The sequence below is a fragment of the Saccopteryx leptura genome, chromosome 6 (assembly GCF_036850995.1).
Source record: "Saccopteryx leptura isolate mSacLep1 chromosome 6, mSacLep1_pri_phased_curated, whole genome shotgun sequence".
Taxonomy (NCBI): Eukaryota; Metazoa; Chordata; class Mammalia; order Chiroptera; family Emballonuridae; genus Saccopteryx; species Saccopteryx leptura.
The window spans coordinates 47,792,869-47,811,265 of NC_089508.1; the positions used below are offsets into that span (position 1 = coordinate 47,792,869).

At 44.4% G+C, this 18,397-nt stretch overlaps 1 protein-coding gene across 5 annotated transcripts in view; it reads right to left on the bottom strand.

Annotated features, from left to right (window-relative positions):
• The window catches only part of FRMD6 (FERM domain containing 6), a 93,681-nt gene that overhangs the window by 4,977 nt on the left and 70,307 nt on the right, over positions 1-18,397 (bottom strand). For all 5 annotated transcript variants that reach the window (XM_066388507.1, XM_066388503.1, XM_066388504.1 and 2 more), the window contains exons 8-12: positions 13,364-13,429; positions 12,466-12,534; positions 9,580-9,754; positions 3,787-4,122; positions 2,559-2,690 (exon numbers count right to left, since the gene is read on the bottom strand). In XM_066388507.1, the coding sequence (XP_066244604.1) occupies positions 2,559-2,690; positions 3,787-4,122; positions 9,580-9,754; positions 12,466-12,534; positions 13,364-13,429 (778 nt within the window). The remainder of the gene's footprint in view (positions 1-2,558; positions 2,691-3,786; positions 4,123-9,579; positions 9,755-12,465; positions 12,535-13,363; positions 13,430-18,397) is intronic.

An 18,397-nucleotide genomic window follows, 5' to 3' on the forward strand; every position in this document is an offset into this window, starting at 1 on the left:
TTGAGTACAGGAAGAAGTTTAGAGCCTGAATTTTCTAAAATAAACTTCTAATGAAGCTATTTATGATCAAATGAGTAATAAAAACAAAGACCGTAGGTATAAGGCAGACTCTCTAGTGTTATCTCCTCAAGTCTTCCCACTCCCCACGTAACACTAACTTCCAGTTTAACCCCGCCCAGACAGTGACGCAGCCTCCGGGGTTGGCTCCACTTGGATGTGCAATGGGTCCGTACGAGAGCTCCGACCTCTGAGTCAGAGATCTGGGCTGGCACTCGGTCCAGACAGATCATTCGCTGTGTGTCCTGCCTGTTCCTAGGCCACCCTGTGTCTCAGTCTCCTCTTATGGAAGGGAGCTGACAACAGCACGTATCCGTCAAGTCTTATGATGACTAGAGCGCACGCGCATGAAAAACACGGGATACAGCACCCGCATGTGGAACAGCTCAGGTCCCGGGACATGGGAGGCCACAGTGAAGATCCAGTTCTGGATCTCTGAGATCACCAGGGTCCCTCATCACCCCAGCACTCAGGGGCAACCTGCTGTACTATGTGGAAACAGAAATACAGGCCTGATGCTTCCTTATGAGGTGGTGGCATGTGAGTGAAGCACTTCCCCAAAATGTTTCAGAATGCAAAACTGCCAGCAGGAACTGCAGATGTAAGGGAAGATCACTAATGCTTTTCTTGCAAATAGATGAAGCAAGTGAGTAAGTTCCAATCCTTAAGGCCAAATGGCTTCAGCACCTTCCCACCTTATAAAAAAACTGTGAGCAATGGGCGTTTTATTCAGCCCCTGCTGTTAACCTATAGAAATAATTTGTGTTATATGTTTCCCGTATGCTCCCTCCCTACAGGCACTTTCATGTGTACTGTTTTAGGCACGTGCATACACACATGTACGCGCATGTGCATGAACGTAAGCGTGCTTTCTGTGTACCTTTAAAATGCATATAATTATGAATTTCTATTTACTATATACTGGCAAGTATTTGGTAAGGAGAAATTCAATACAATAAAGCAAACGGCAAAGCGGGGGAAGGCTAGGTATATGCACTCTAAGCCTGGCTGGCGCAACCAGTCTGCAAGTCTGTGTTGACCAGGCAATGATTCCGGACACACTGGCGGCTGCTCCTGGCAGTGCATCTGACGGCCATGGTTCTGCTAGGCTCGAAAACGGAGTTCTGCCTTAAAGGGTCCCTCGTGCTCCTTCAGAGTAAGTGCCAGGATGGCAGGGCCTGTGTGCTGGCCTCATTTATCTTTGACTCCCGGCCCAGGCACATGGCAGAGGCTCACTATCAGGGACTGTGGGTCTTGACAGGGCAATGACAGTCCCTCCTGTCCTGACAGGGCGTTTAGCCCAACCAGAGCTGTGAGTGGCACAATAAGCACCAAGGCCACTTCGACAGTACTTGCTCCTACGGTGTATATCTCTAACAAACAGAGACTAATTCATGATATATGATGAAAACAGAAGTAACTGAGGTTTATTTATCATTATTATTATTATTTATTTATTTATTCATTTACTTATTTATTTTTATTCAGTGAAAGGAGGGGAGGCAGAGAGATAGACTTCCACATGTGCCCTGACTGGGATCCACCTGGCAAGCCCACAAGGGGCAATACTCTGTCCATCTTATGGGCATTGCTCCGTTGCTCAGCAACCGAGTTCTTCTTAGTGCCTGAGGTGGAGGCCATGGAACCATCCTCAGTGCGTGGGGCCAACTTGCTCTAATAGAGCCATGGCTACAGGAGAGGAAGAGTGAGAGAGAGAGAAGCAAGAGGGGGAGAGGTGGAGAACCAGATGGGCACTTCTCCTGTGTGCCCTGACTGGGAATTGAACCCAAGACATCCTCACGCTGGGCTGATGTTCTACCACTAAGCTAACTGGCCAGGGCCAGAAGTAACAGGTTTAAAAACAAAATCCATTATTGCTGCAATTTTTTTAAGATAACATCTTTCATTTGATAGAAATATATATTATATTATGTAATATCATAGAACCATGTAATAGGGTTATGGTGAATGCATGTTTTCTAGAAGAATTAATCAAACATGGAATTTAAAAGTGTCTTTTATGTCAATCTTTTTTTGACGCTTCTTCCTCCAGATTCCTGTACCTAGTATAATATACTGGGGAAAACAAAACAAACAGGCCCAGAGATCTGATTTCTTTATCCACCGTGTAGCATGTCATCTCCCATCGAAAGGTTTCTCATCTGTGAGGAGGAGGAGGATGGTCTAAAGGGTCTCCAAGGACCCTTCCAGATGGATTACATGACTTTCTCATTTTCATGTAAAACAGCAAAGGAGAGAGAGAGAAAACTCTATTTTACAACTTCGCCCAGAGCAAGGGTTCTGTAGAAGCCACTGCCCAGTCCTGGGTGCTCCCCCTGCCCCCACAGAAGGCACTCAATGCTACAGTTTATGACGCTGACTTGGAGGGGCTCTGACTCCAGTCTTGTCTCTGACCCAGTCCCCTCCTTCTGTTTTTGGAGGCACCTGCTTCTGAGTCCGGGACCACCACTAGGGAAGAAGAACTTCCCGGGAGAGCTCACCGGAGTGTCCGTTCAGCTTCCGGGACAGGAGCATGTCCTCCGTGATGTAGATGCACATGTCTGGGCTGACCTCCAGAGAGTCTGCGTTCATCTGCTCCAGGTCCCTGGGGTCATCAACCAGCATCTCTATTTCTGACACAGAAAAAGGAAAAGACATTTAGTGATACAAAGGGAAGTTCATAGCCACATTTTGAGGGAGGCTATGTAACTATTCATGTTAAAATAAATTGGCCAATGAGACTCTACAACAATCCACTCCAGGGACAATTCTCACCTGGATGCGATTTGTTCTCTTTCCTCCTCACAAGATTGCCATGTTAACTACAAGTCTCCTAATGCCACGGCTTCACTGTCAACTACGGTTTACTCTTTCAGAAAGAAGGCAGGCTGTGCCACCAAGCTGCCAGGCAGGCCACACCGAGACTGCCGGGCCATCTGCCTGGCGCACAGCAGAGGGCTGACAGAGAGAATGGACAGTGCACGACGTTCCCTGCCCACAGCTGCCTGCTCTCAGGGCATTTATGAGACCCACATGAATTCTCTAGTAACCTAACATATGTTCTGCAGTTTTCCTTAATGAAGTCAGTGTCTTTTCCTTATACCTGAATGCTATAGCAATTATTTGAGACAGAAAAATAATAAAAAGGGTGTTTGCAAATGCTAAGTTTGGCTCATGCAGACGTAGGTCCCACCTAATTTCCTTAGCACAGAGTTAAGCAGCGGGTGGTGTGTTTTCTTTTATGCTCCCTAGACTTCTGGTGACATGGGAAGCATTTAAGAAATACTAATTAATCAGATGATCTGGGCTCAATATTTCCTTTTTTATTTTTTTTGGGGGGTAGGGGGGGTAGAAGTTCAAGACATTTATGTCACTATCATTGACTCCAGCCTGTTGTCCTCACCAATGCTCGTTTCATCTGGAAATCGGAAATGCAGGCCCAAAAGTTGCAGGACTAACTTCCACCCTACCACGTAAACCGCTAAAACTTAGAATCCACAGCCATCCCACCCTGTGTGCCACAGGAGCCTGACTGGAGGGGTGGGTTGCCCACAAACAACTCAACCAAGTCAACAGAGAAACAACTCTTTCTCTAGTCCTACTTCTTAGTTGTTCTCTAGACATCAATTCTACAGAACTCCAAGTTGGGAAAGAAAAGTAAACAGGAGAGAAGAAGAAGAGAGCAGCGAGGACAGTCGGCACGGTCAGCCCGAGCGCCGGGGGCGTTACCGTCGTCCTGCGAGTCCTCCTCCAGCCGGTCCTTGCCGCCGCTCTCCACCCCCGAGGTGTGTGAGCTGCCCTGGCTGGTCATGGAGCTGCAGGTCCTCAGCTTGCGGTGCATGGCACTCCCGGAGTAGCCGTCCTCCGGCCCCGCGTCCCGAGGCTTGGTGTCCGCCTCGATGCCCGAGGTGTGGGAGCTGCTGTGGCTGGTGGTGGAGTGCCGAGACAGGCGCTTGTGCTTCACGCTGCCCGCGCTGCTCCCGCTGGCCCGGGACCGCTTCTCCAGCTGGTCCATGTCCAGGTCCAGGTTGTCGCTGATGTAAGATTCCCGGTACTGCTTCTTCTCTGTGTGGGAAGGAACGCTGCTCATCATGATATTCAACCAAGACAGAAGGGATGGTTGGTGAGCCTGAGTGAGTGATCAGGCCAAGAACAAGTAGAATTGCACCCTCAGAATCCAGTGACCGGGTGTGGTCCTAATTCTGACAGGCTCTCCACTTAAGAATACTGCAAAATGAATAAAACCATTTGGGGGGAGTACATAAGCTACTCAAAGAGTTTTAAAGTTCCAAACACTTGAGTACTGCTTGACTGACCACCTCTTGTCAGCAAACGGTTATTGGTTGGTCCACAGTGAAATAAGCTCAGTAGCTGAGAACAAACATTAGAAAGTTTTAGAGCAGCCTAACATTGTCATGACAGCCACTAATGTTTCTTATTTTGCAGAACTATCAGTTCACAGTAGATTAGAAAGTTTGAAAACCTGGTCCTTCCCCACAAATAAAGTCAGAAGCATTGCTACAGGAGACTGTTTAATAAACATAATTATGTGAATTGTTATTCACTTTATTTGTTCATTTGTTCAGTTTGGTCCATTGTTTGCTTAGCTCTAACTGTTGAATACAATTTAAAATAAAACTATTCTGAAAATTTCTTTCAAAGAATTCTAAAATTTAAATTTACATTAATGAAGATTGCTTTTCTCCATTTAGACTAGATTAGTGAGGCTTAGAAAACATACTAATCACTACTAGTCATACAAGTGGCCTCTACATGGCAGTGCTGTTCTTCAATGCAAAGACCCAGGATTGGAAAGTCCCTTTTCTCAAATGCTAAACTAGCTATTACATTAAGGCACAAAGTTACAACTGAGGTACAGGAGTATAACTGACACAAAAATATAATATAAATTTTGTGTTTCATATCAAAAATTTAACACACAAAAAAAATAGTTTAATGCCCTGGCCAACTGGCTCAGTAGTAGAGTATCGGCCTGGTGTGTGAATGTTCCAGGTTCAATTCCCATCAGGGCACACAGGAGAAGCGCCCATCTGCTTCTCCACCCCTCCCCCTTCTCTCCCTCTCTCTCTTCCTCTCTTGCAGCCACGGCTCGATTGGTTGGAGCGCATCGGCCCTAGGCATTGAGGAGACTCCGTGGAGCCTCCACCTCAGGCACCAAAAATAGCTCTGCTGCAAGAATGGGCCCAGACGGGGGTTGCCAGGTGGACCCTGGTTGGAGTACATGTGGGAGTCTATTTCCCCTCTTCTCACTTGGAAAAGAAGAAAAAAAAAATCATTTAGCTTCCTTTTATTTTTAACACGAATGAGAAATGATACATTATACCATGCTAAAAATGGAGAGTGCATTTGGGGAACGTTAAGTTGGTTTTGTCTCAGAAACTGCTAACTAGTAGACTAATTGGGTTCTGAGGGAGCTAATACTGGATTTAACTGTCTTGTTTCTTGGTTAAGTAAAAACTCTTATATTCTTAATGTCTGAACCCAGCTCTGAGATGAGGTCGTCACAGGCTCCCCAGAGAGGGAACAAGCATCAGCAGCAAGAGACGACAACATGCTTTCTAGGGTGCATAATGGAAAGAACGCTGGGAGAAGGCTCGGTGTACATTTCCGCTCCAGCCCCCTCATGTCAGCTCTAAGGAATCGGGCTGAGGTGCAAAGGCAAGTGGGTACAGCCACAGAGAACGCGGACTGGAGTGGGACATCACGGCCCTGCGCACACATCACTGAGACAGAAGTGCATCCAAACCATTTTCTATGGCTAGACTGCGTTCTAATGATTCCTAGTCTCCGAAGGCAACAGGGGTGGAGATAGAGATGAGAGCTAAAAGCATTTGCAGAATTCTCGTAATATTTCTACCTACTTACTGTAGTTTCAAAATAGTAGCCGTGTGACCCTGGAAAGGGTGGCAAGTGAAGAGAAAAAAGGAAAGAAAGAAAAAAGTTCTGCGGGGGACCCGGGTTCGATTCCCGGCCAGGGCACATAGGAGAAGCACCCATTTGCTTCTCCACCTCCACCCCTTCCTTCCTCTCTGTCTCTCTCTTCTCCTCCCGCAGCCAAGGCTCCATTGGAGCAAAGATGGCCTGGGCGCTAGAGTGGCTCTGGTCGTGGCAGAGCCACGCCCCAGAGGGGCAGAGCATCGCCCCTGGTGGGCGTGCCGGGTGGATCCCGGTCGGGCGCATGCGGGAGTCTGTCTGTCTGTCTCTCCCCGTTTCCAGCTTCAGAAAAATACAAAAAAAAAAAAAAGAAAAAAGTTCTATAGGCTGTTGGAGTGCTAAGACAATTAGAAATTGTGGATCTAAAAATTTATAAGCTTTTCTACCTCCTTACAAACAGTCCCTGTAATCCCAACGTCCCGATAGGTTTGGAGCCAATCCCAGTTCTCCCGTGCCCCCTAGCACACTCACTCACCGGAAGGCAAGTACTGGTCAGCCTGCGCTCCTCCTGATCGGAGCCTAGCATCAATCTACTCCCTGTCCAAGTGTCGGCGCGGCCTCGGGGCGCCACGCGGCTGGTCGCCGCTCCCTTCGCAGTGAGTGCTACATCACTCGGACTCTCTGCAGACACTCAAGAAGCTTCACACCACTCGGTTACAAATGGAGAGAAATGCTAAAGTAATTCAGAATTTTATTCTAAGAAATGCTAAGTGCAACCTCTCATCCCCCCAGTAATCACTGTGTCAGCAGCACACATGGTCACCGTGTTTATGTTTTTCACTCCCTGGGTGGTAAAAGCCCAGAGACCAAAGATTTCACACGGTATTTTAGAATATAATGCTGTCGATGTGACTTCTGGATAAATGGCCCAAGAATAAGCCCCTGCTACTGAATCAAGTTGGTTTAAAATTCTTTGAAAGACAAAGGTATTTTTTTCTCTTCTAAATACCATGGAAGAATTTTTATGATCACTTTTTTTTGTGTGTGTGACAGAGAAAGAGAGAGGGACAGATAGGAACAGACAGGAAGGGAGAGAGATGAGAAGCATCAATTTTTTGTTGCAGCTCCTTAGTTGTTCATTGATTGCTTTCTCATATGTGCCTTGATGGGGGGAGGGGAATATAGCAGAGTGAGTGACCCCTTGCTCAAGTCAGCGACCTTGGGCTCAAGCCAGCGACCATGGGGTCATGTCTATGATCCCACGCTTAAGCTGGTGACCCTGTGCTCAAGCTGGTGAACCTGTGCTCAAGCCGGTGACCTTGGGGTTTCAAACCTGGGTCCTCTGTGTCCCAGTCGGATGCTCTATCCACTGCGCCACCATCTGGTTAGGCTCTTGTGATCATTTTCTACTATAAAATGCTGAACTAGTATATCAGACAGGTGACTCTAAGTTAAATTTAATTAGGAAAAATAAGATTTTTTCTGTGCTGCTTTTTTGCTAGGCTAATGTTAAAAAAAAGGGCTTTCTTAAAAAAAAAAAAAGGGTGCCACCCTTAAGTGTGGGTGAGATAACTGATAACTGGATTCAGTTTCAGGTTTTCTTCAGACCTGGAGGAAACTCCAAGTAGAAGAAATTATTATTATTATTTTTTTTAATATTTTTTTCTGAAGTTGGAAACAGGGAGGCAGTCAGACAGACTCCCGCATGCGCCCGACCGGGATCCACCCAGCATGCCCACCAGGGGGCGATGCTCTGCCCATCTGGGGCGTTGCTCTGTTGCAACCAGAGCCATTCTAGCGCCTGAGGCAGAGGCCACTGAGCCATCCTCAGCGCCCGGGCAAACTTTGCTCCAATGGAGCCTTGGCTGTGGGAGGGGAAGAGAGAGACAGAGAGGAAGGAGAGGGGGAAGGGTGAGAAGCAGAGGGGTGCTTCTCCTGTGTGCCCTGGCTGGAATTGAACCTGGGACTCCTGCACACCAGGCCGACGCTCTACCACTGAGCCAACTGGCCAAAGCCTTTATTTTTTTTTTTGAGAAAAAAAAAAAATTCCCCCGCCTCCTAATCTATCCACACTTACCCAAATAAAAGATCCAGTTTACAGCTTTTTCATTCCTGCATTGCCTTACACACGTAAGCCCCCAAATGCATTTGGTACTATGCTTGCTAGTTTACCTTAGACCGAATGGTTCGCTAATTCTCATAGGCTCTAAAGAGCTGTCTGTAAAGTCACCTAAATGAGAATTCACTAAATGCTTTTGGCAGGGAGCTGATGGAACAAATGAACTTCTCCAGGCACCAATCAGGAATGAGGCTGGCTTGGCAAATGATGGGCTCTGCATCTAACTAAGGCACCTACTTATTCTCACAAGGTTTCTCTGGCCCTTGGTCCTGTCTGAATCCTTTTTCATATTCCTGTCAGCATAGGAGAGATACATTTGTTATACTAATGAGTCATCATGGGGAAGAACTGGCAATCTGGCAGCGGAGGAAGCCAATACACCTGACAATTTTACCCATTCTCTCTGGAGACAGATGCTGTTTGGTGGCAGACAGTGGGAGGTGATTCATGTTCTAATCGCTACTTAAATTACAACGACATCTCCCAACAGGGTCTCATTTAGGTAGAGACACCTTTCGAAAGAAATCAATCAGACATGCAAACTTCTATAAGGTTTCTGGCTTGTTAAGAGAGAACAAGTATTGGCCTTGTTTCTGCTCTGCAGGGAAGGTGTATCTGAGAGGTCAAAATTCGTTTCAGACATGATCTAAGATATCAACCTGCATCCTAGTGATCATGCAAATCCGTACAAGCTGCTCATCTAATCGAATTGCCAAGAATTAGTACAACATGAATTTGCAAAGTAAACTGAAGACACTAAAAAAATAAATATGCAAAGTAGCATTTTTGGGATCAGGAGTTGGCGTGTTCAATGGCGTAACCTCAGGGTGTCATAACTCAAGACAAAACGCTAACCACGAGCTTAATATTGTGAAGTTGAAGCCTGCTCTTAGAGGCCCCATTCTGCCTTCTTCTTCACCGTGTGTCCGCTTTTCAGGGTCCAGGACTCCGAGGCCCTAGACAGACTGCTCTAGTCTGTCTGTGCCTCAGCAAAGCCCCCACAGCACTGGCTGATAAAATCCTCACATGCAAGTTTCTCTCTCCTTTGTTTGTCCTTCTTGAGGCAGACTCGGAGGCCTCCCGCAGCCAGTAAGAGAGACCAGCGGCGTCCCCGTGGCCCACTTCTATCGGAAGGCCTTTCTGATTGCCCCCGAGGAACACATCAGTGTACATACAGAGCTCTGAGATGCAGATAAGAGCTAAAACTTCATGTGGTAGCTTTTTGCAAGGATTTTCTAGCCAAGTGTGGGATCATATAAGGAGACTGTACTTAAAAGGCAGCTCAATGACAGGGATAACTGCAGCTACCTGGAATTGGTATGGTTGGTGGCACCCCTCCTCTGGAACAGCGCTGGGATGTAAATAGGAATGCTGCGCTAAATGTGGAGAGGCCTGGCCCTCAAACCCCACTCCTTGGGAGCCTGAAGCCCCAGTTCAGGGCAGCTGGAGAGTAAGGGCTCTTGGGCGGCAGAGGCACATTCGCTTCCCCACCCCAGACCCTGCGATACCTTCGTTCTCCTCCAGCTTCCGGATGTGGCGCAGGACGGGCTGCAGGTTCATGTAGAGGCGGTGGCTGTTGCTCAGGAGCTGCAGGAGGTGTCTGGAGCGCATGGGGCAGCCCGTGTAGTAGATGAGCTTCCGGGCCGAGGGCAAGCCGTCCGGCAAAATCTCAAACTTCTTCCCCTGGGGATGGAAAGCACTGGTCAGGTTGGGGGAGAGGGGTGTCTGATTTGCCACGGTCCCCTTCATTTTCTACTTAGCAAGGAAAGCTAGAGATTCAGAAATAGAGGTGCAGCAGGTCCTCGGAGAATGTCGCTTGATGTGATGCTGTACGAACTCTTGTTTGTATCAACTAGTCTATGCAACATTGGTTTCGTTATGTTATTTTGCTTAAAATCACTGAATCTATGGATAACTTTAAGGGAGAAACTACTGTATAAAGCTCCATTAAAAATTTGCTGAGACATCAATCACTGTGTTCCCTTTCAAAAATGTCACAGACAGAGGATTACCAACAGTCCAGGAAAGTGTCTGGCAAGGTTGTCTGGTAATCACTGATTAGGAGTAACTGTTGAGGATTATCTTGGGTTTCTCTGGCTCATCAGGCCATTTATATATAATGAAGATGAGAAGGGCCCAGCATGACAGCATCCTCAAATGCAACCCTAACACCTTAACTCAGCAAACAAATTCTAGAAGTGCAATGCATTCAAATATTTGTCAAACACTGCCACGGACCTAATACTGAGCTAGACACTGAGACAGTAACAGTGACCAGGACCGACAAGGTCCCTGCCCTTATGGAGACACATTCTGGTGGGACAGATGGTAAATTAACACACAACATAATTATACAGTTTATGATGAATTCTGGGAAGGAAATACACAGAATTGTGGTAGTGAAAAATTAGGGTTTAGAAAAAACATAATACTTCTCTAGCTGGATAAAACAGCGAGCCGGAAGCTAGAGGGACAGTGAGGGGGATGGGGCACGAAGGAGGAAGAAGAGACGTAGTAGCATAAGTATCTATCTAGCTACATAAGGAATCTCATTCTTTAAGTCTGGGTTCATTAACAAAGTTCGAAGTTGAGGGTGAGAGTTTGGCAGAACTCCTTACAGTTATGGGATATTATAAATTTCTGTCACTTTCCTAAAAATGAATAGAGCAGCAGAACTACAAAAGGAATATTCTAGACATAATGATTCTTGGCCAGAGGGGAGAAGTGAAGCAAAGAGGGAGGCATATTCTAACTTGAAGTCGGTACAAAGAGATATGGGTTTATGTAACAGCCTGGGATGGAATTTTTCACCTCTGGATTTTTTTAAAGAAACAAGCAGTGGATCCCAATGCTAGAATGGAACCAACTGCTACTTAGTGAGCACTAAGCAGGTATTATTAACTCATTAATCCTCATAATAAGTCTGTGAGGGAGAGCCAATTATCCCCAGTTTGAAATGAAGAAACTAAGGCACAGAGAGGTTAAGTAATTTGCCCAAGGTCACAGAGCTAGGCAGGGATGGGCTGGCTGCGAGAAGATTCATCTGGAAAGTCTGTCAAAGTAGATTCTTACTCTCTCATCCACAGCCACTGAATCAAAAATGTCCAGGAGAGGAGGATGAGGCACAAAATCTGTGTCTTCCACAAGCTCCTCAGATGAGTCCAGTGCAAAACTAGAGTCTAGGACCCTTACAACTCTCCGTTTCATAAACGCATTTCATTACTACTTAATTTGGGACATAAAAGGGGCAAGTGTGGTAACAATTTGCTCATTTTCAAACAGTTCAGACTCTTTTGCAAAGAGCTGGACCGAAAGAGAGCCAGTGAGGAGGCAGGCCGGTCAGGCCCCACTGGATGTATGAGCGAAGTGAAATCAGGTTGAATTGTGCCCAAGTAATTAATGTGAAGTCAGGAACAGGTCTTCTGACTCACAGGGCAGTGTGGAATCAGTGCCCAAATGCTACCTGACAACACAGCCCTTTACTTATACAGGCCAGCCTCTGTAGGGAGCGTGCCCATTTGTGCAAACCTTCATCTCCCTCCTTTCTGTATTTTTCATTAATTTCTGAACAAAGAATAATTATGGATTTTAATGACAACTAGACAGACACACTATTAACTGTAATTCTTTGAACCCTACTAAAAAATATATATACACATACTTATATATATATACACATACATATATACATACATACATACATATATACACATATACACACATATATACACATACATACACATATATATACATATATATATGTGTATATATATATAGCTGGCAAAGTAAAAATCACCTGGAAAAATCATGAATTTACTCTAACCCCCCCCAAAGTGTGCCATTCTCAATATTCTAAAAATAAAAGTATTTTCCCTTTTAAGAATTGTAGACCTTTCTTTATAATGATGAGTTTCAAAGAGTCAGATATTAATAGAAACATCTTCTTCTATTATTCTTTATTCTTTGTTCAGAAGAAGTAGCTTCCAACAGAACTGGCCGGCCCCACACTGAGACTAAGTCGCCCTGTGATGATGCCTTCTGTTTTCCAATCCCTCTGCTGTACATTTTTAAAACAATTCTATTCGATAAACTCCTCTTGCCTTTTTCTCACTACATTTCTTCTGCAGGTAGAATAACTTAGCGTAGTGTGGTGAAGACTAGGCACACACATTAAAATTAGTAATTCATTTTGCTATGAGATTCTTTAACTTTAAGGTCTACTATTGATAAGCCACAGGGATTATATTATAGCACATCATAAAAATATAAGAAAGCTATTTTAAAAATATCAACATTTGTATCTGAGACAATATTGTTTTAAAAGATATGAAAAAATAAAAATCCACAAAAACAAACAGGTGAATTTTTATTTTAGTCAGTTATTTTAAACTTACCACAAACACCAACTTTCCAACATTTGTCCAAGGGAAATCATAAAGTAATTGTTTCTCTTCATCTAAATTCTGTGGAAAGAATTATAGTGCACATAGTTACTGATAGAACTGACAGGCACTAAAAGGGCTCTCATTTATCTTCCAGAAAACTAAAATACGTTAATTAAAATCTGAAAGAGGTCCTCAGCTCTCTTTAGGGATGTGCAGACAGTAATTCAGAGATTAGTGATACAATTCTGGTTCTTCAGTGACTGATTAGCTGGCCCTTTGAAGGCAATTGTTTCTCTTTTGGCCTCTCCCTAATTTAAAATAAAAAGTCCAAAAGAGTCAGAGATCATTCCGAGATGATATAAAGTACTCAGACTTTCATACCTGGATATTTGCCTACATCAGATATAAGATATCCTATATCCTCCTAGGTCTCACAGAAGGGGTTTCTTCTCCCCCTTGTTGATGGCTGTAGGATGATGCCATCCCACCTACTTATTCAAGGGCCAAGCTTTACCAGAGAAGTGCAACGGAAATTAAATCGTCTGGCCAGGCACTGTATTAATATGTCATCTTTACACCGTTATAAATGCTCAAGGATAAAAGAGTATATTGAAAGTCAATAATACATACAAAAAACATGTTTGGATATTAAGGATCTATTAGTGATGAACATGGGCTGATCTCTGGCTTTTTGTTTCCTTTTCTAGAGGATGTATTACTGTCAAGGTTTAGATCGCATGACTTCATCAATCCCACCCACATCATCCATACCTGTGCTAGACAAATAGGTGGTAATAACCAATCCCTGGCCACAAAGGGACCGGTGCACCTGTCACAGGACACGGGCACAGTGACAGTGTAAGACAGAGTAGATACCATTACGCATTTATCTCTCTCATTGACTAACCTGAAAAATCTGTATGCCCCGCATGGTCAACCCAAGGGTCAGAGAAGCTTCAATTTCCCTTTTATCCTGTAGGAATAAAATGTTTTGAAAGAGCATATTTTTTTTCTACAATGGACAAGTCAGCATCAAAGAAAAGAAAGAGAAATTTCAGAACTGGAAAGTCTTTCATTTGAAATAACTCGGCTCGTCTTCTGCATCCCTAGTTGTCTACAAGCTTTAAGAAAATCACAAGCACATGAGAAATCAGCAGTGGTATTCTTTACTTTAAATCCTTGAGATTTAAAAGCATTAATTAGTGTTTTCACTATGTTAAATACACCTTCATATCTGACAACATTCTAAATACTTATGTTCTTGAGAACTCCAGTAAATAAGATTATTTTTTCAGCTTCTGCGTCTTTTTTTTTTTTATCTTCCATCTTATACTTAACCTTTTTTAAGATGGTAGAATCTTGAATCTAATATCATAGCTAAGTTCTGAGATGCACTAGACTTTCAGTTTCAAATTGCTAGATGTCCCAGCTCAGAAGCTAAAATTAGAGGCAAGTCTAAATATTTAAGGGTCTCTCATGAGGTCAGATAACAAAGATACAAAAGTTTTATATTCAGTTAATTCTTTTTAAAAAGCATCTTTGCTTTTTAAAAAAAGATTTTATTTATTCATTTTAGAGAAGGGAGAGAGAGAGAGAGAGAGAGAGAGAGAAGGGGAAGGAGCAGGAAGCATCAACTCCCATATGTGCCTTGACCGGGCAAGCCTGAGGTTTCAAACCAGCAACCTCAGTGTTCCAGGTTGACACTTTATCTACTACGCCACCACAGGTCAGGCAAAACAATACTTATTTTTAAAATGTTCAATTATTATTTGCCAAAATGATATACATTCTACCAGTTAAACCATAAACTGTAAAAAGTAAAGTACAACTACACAAAGAAAAAAATCCTACAATTAAGAATGCGCTTAGGCCTGACCAGGCGGTGGCGCAGTGGATTGAGCATCAGACTGGGATGTGGAGGACCCAGGTTCAAGACCCCGAGGTTGCCAGCTTGAGCGTGGGCTCTTCTGGTTTGAGCAAAGCTAACCAGCTTGGACCCAAGGTTGCTGGTTTGAGCAAGGGGTTACTCGGTCTGCTGAAGGCCCATGGTCAAGGCACATATGAGAAAGCAATCAATGAACAACTAAGGTGTTGCAACGAAAAACTGATGATTGATGCTTCTCATCTCTCTCCATTCCTGTCTGTCTGTCCCTATCTATCCCTCTCTCTGACTCTCTGTCTCTGTTAAAAAAAAAAAAAAAAAAAGGAATGCACTCAGAAATTTGACCACATCTTTTTAAATGCTTATCTATAATAAGTGAATATAAAAATGTAAAATTTAGCCTGACCAGGTGGTGGCACAGTGGATAGAGCATTGGACTGGGATGCGGAAGACCCAGGTTCGAGACCCCGAGGTCGCCAGCTTGAGCGAGGGCTCATCAGGTTTGAGCAAAAGCTCACCAGCTTGAGCCCAAGGTCACTGGCTCGAGCAAGGGGTTACTCGGTCTGCTGAAGGCCCACGGTCAAGGCACATATGAGAAAGCAATCAATGAACAAGTAAGGTGTCACAATGAAAAACTGATGATTGATGCTTCTCATCTCTCTGCGTTCCTGTCTGTCTGTCCCTATCTATCCCTCTCTCTATCTCTCTCTCTGTCTCTCTAAAAAAAAAAAAATGTAAAATTTAAAATAAAAGGTATGTAAAATTACTAAGTAATAAATTATCTTTGAGATTTCTCAGTAAAAACAATAAATGAATATGTATAAGATCTTTATGATGTTTAGTGCCAGTGTTCCCATGAATGTGACAAATATATTTTTAAAAATACATCCCCACCAGGCATAGAGAAGATATAGCCTGTTTTTAGTATTTGGGCTGTTTTTTTCAACCAATATATTTTTACATTAAGAAAGGCACAAATAGGCCCTGGCCAGTTGGCTCAGTGGTAGAGCATTGGCCTGGCATGCAGGAGTCCCAGGTTTGATTCCTGGCCAGGGCACATAGGAGAAGCGCCCATCAGCTTCTCCACCCCTCCCCCTCTCCTTCCTCTCTGTCTCTCTCTTCCCCTCCGGCAGCCAAGGCTCCATTGGAGCAAAAGTTGGCCCAGGCACTGAGGATGGCTCTGTGGCCTCTGCCTCAGGTGCAGAGTGACTCTGGTCGCAACAGAGCGACGCCCTGGATGGACAGAGCATTGCCCCCTGGTGGGCGAGCCGGGTGGATCCCGGTTGGGCGCATGCGGGAGTCTGACTGCCTCCCCGTTTCCAACTTTGGAAAAATACAAAAAAAAAAAAAGAAAAAGAAAAAAAAGGCACAAATAATAAGAGAAACCAATCCATCACTACGAGTTTAGGCCAATTTCCCCTCAAGGCTGATCAGACTGCTTCCTGAAATAAGACTGCTCATGAAGATGCTGGAGCATGTGTGAGACGTGCAGCACTGGAAAAGGGGCCCAGGGTTCTTCTTTCAGAATGTTTCCTGTCTTCCATTGGCCTTATTTCCATTTTGTAACCAGGCCTTACTTAAATGAGGCAGTTTTAATGGTTGCCACTTGATTTCTTCAAAGCTCTGCCCATGAGGTAACAATATCAATTTCCCCACTATATTCAGTTACATTACTATTCTCAACTATCTTATTTGAAGATGAGTCATTTTCTATACTATGTAGAAGTACCACATTTTAAGTAAACGGAAAGATTATTTTTTACATAAAAGATAAACTAAGATATCTACTTCACTAAATGATTCTTAATAAGATCTTTTAAAAATGCTAAATGTCCTTGTATCGGGTACTATCACCTGGCTATTTCAGATTCAATACCTTATACAATTTCCCCAACCTTGGAAATGTTTAGAACCATTTCCATTTACTAGGATGGCCCAGGATTATAGTTATATTTGCACAGAATCCCGGTAATAATCAGTAGTAATATAGTTTCTAACTGATATCTGATTCCAAAGCCAGACTCCTTTCTTTCTATGTACCATTAATAATTCTAATACATTTTAAAATTATAAACTGATTCTCAAAAATGTCACTTCTTTGCATTTTCTCCTCTAAATTAAGTGTGACAAATAAAATGTCTTGAGGAAAAAAATACCAAGTCAAGGAATCTAGCCAAAGAGATTTTATGGAACTGAAATCTGCCTTTCAAGGATGACAGGGCATTAACAATGTATCTCCTGGGCATGGAAGAGAGAAAAAATATCATCCTTTGGTCCCCTACTTAGTTTTCTGAATCGGCCAGCATGATCACCAGTGGTACATCCAAACTATAGTCCAGGCTCCAATGGCTGAGTTCTACTAATCTTACTACAAAGGGTACAGAGGTGATAACAAACATAACAACGACGATTACGGTAATCTTTTTTTTTTTTTTTTTTTTTTCTGAAGCTGGAAAAGGGGAGAGACAGTCAGACAGACTCCCGCATGCGCCCGACCGGGATCCACCCGGCACGCCCACCAGGGGCGAAGCTCTGCCCACCAGGGGGCGATGCTCTGCCCACCAGGGGGCGTTGCTCTGCCGCGACCAGAGCCACTCTAGAGCCTGGGGCAAAGGCCAAGGAGCCATCCCCAGCGCCCCGGCCATCTTTGCTCCAATGGAGCCTTGGCTGCGGGAGGGGAAGAGAGAGACAGAGAGGAAGGAGGGGGTGGGGGTGGAGAGGCAAATGGGCGCTTCTCCTATGTGCCCTGGCCAGGAATCGAACCCGGGTCCCCCGCACACCAGGCCGACGCTCTACCGCTGAGCCAACCGGCCAGGGCCAATAACGGTAATATCTTAACATCATGCTTAACATGTGCTGGGCTCTGCAGGAAGCACTGTTCATCCATTAACCTGTAAGTCTTCAGTAAACTTCAGAGGCAGGTATGTTACCATCCCCGTTTAACTATGGGGAAACTGAAACAGAGAAGTTAAGTAAATTGCTTAAAGTCACATGGTAAGCGGTGAAGCTGGGAGTTACTCCCAGAACTTTGGGCCACACTCTGAACCACTTCATCCTTTCTGACTTAAGAATCTACCTCTGAATATGTAAGTGGGGATGCAGGAGCTCTTGCCAAAGGCGTGACACTTATGAAATATGGAGCCAAGTGGGGAGGGGGAGAAAGGGAGAGAAGACAGATGATCAACAGTAGTGTAAGTGGATCCCTGAAGAGCCGGTCACAGTTGTTATTTAGGTGTGTGACCTCTGACCTCTGAGCAAATGAGCACAGGACACAAAAGAAAGTGACAAACATCAGAGTAAGGGAACAGCAGAGCCCGTGGTGAAAGCACAGAGCAAAGAGACCTGGGTGAATACCAGCTCTCTCCTGTCTAGTTTTGTAGGCTTTAATCTGTTTCCTCATCTGTAAAATGAAGATTATAAATTCTTATCTTACCTACTTGTGAGAATTGAAAAACAAAGGATAAATATAAAGTGTGCCCCATTAGCAAAGGCCTCAGTAAACACTAGCTGTCATGATGCTCTTATTAATGAATACAATGCAAGTATGACTTCATTTTGAGGAATTTTAAAAACTATCAATCAAACAAGTTGGCAATGTTACCCCCCAGAGAGAAATGCAGACTAGGGAAGGAGAAAGAGGACCATTTATCACCGAACAGCCAGGATCACAACATGCAGCCCCGTTATCTCAACATTACAACCACAGAAGTCCCCATTTGGCTCCCAGGCCAGAAGCAAAGCGTCACCAACTCCAAGAATGACCTATGATGACAAACAGCCGGTCACATGAAACTTAAAAGCCCATTAAAAAGCGAGATGAGCCTGACCAGGCGGTGGCACAGTGGATAGAGCGTCGGACTGGGATGAGTAGGACCCTGGTTCGAGACCCCGAGGTCACCAGCTTGAGCGCGGGCTCATGTGGTTTGAGCAAAGCTCACCAGCTTGAGCCCAAGGTCGCTGGCTCGAGCAAGGGGTTACTTGGTCTGCTGAAGGCCCGCGGTCAAGGCACATATGAGAAAGCAATCAATGAACAACTAACGTGCCACAACAAAAAACTGA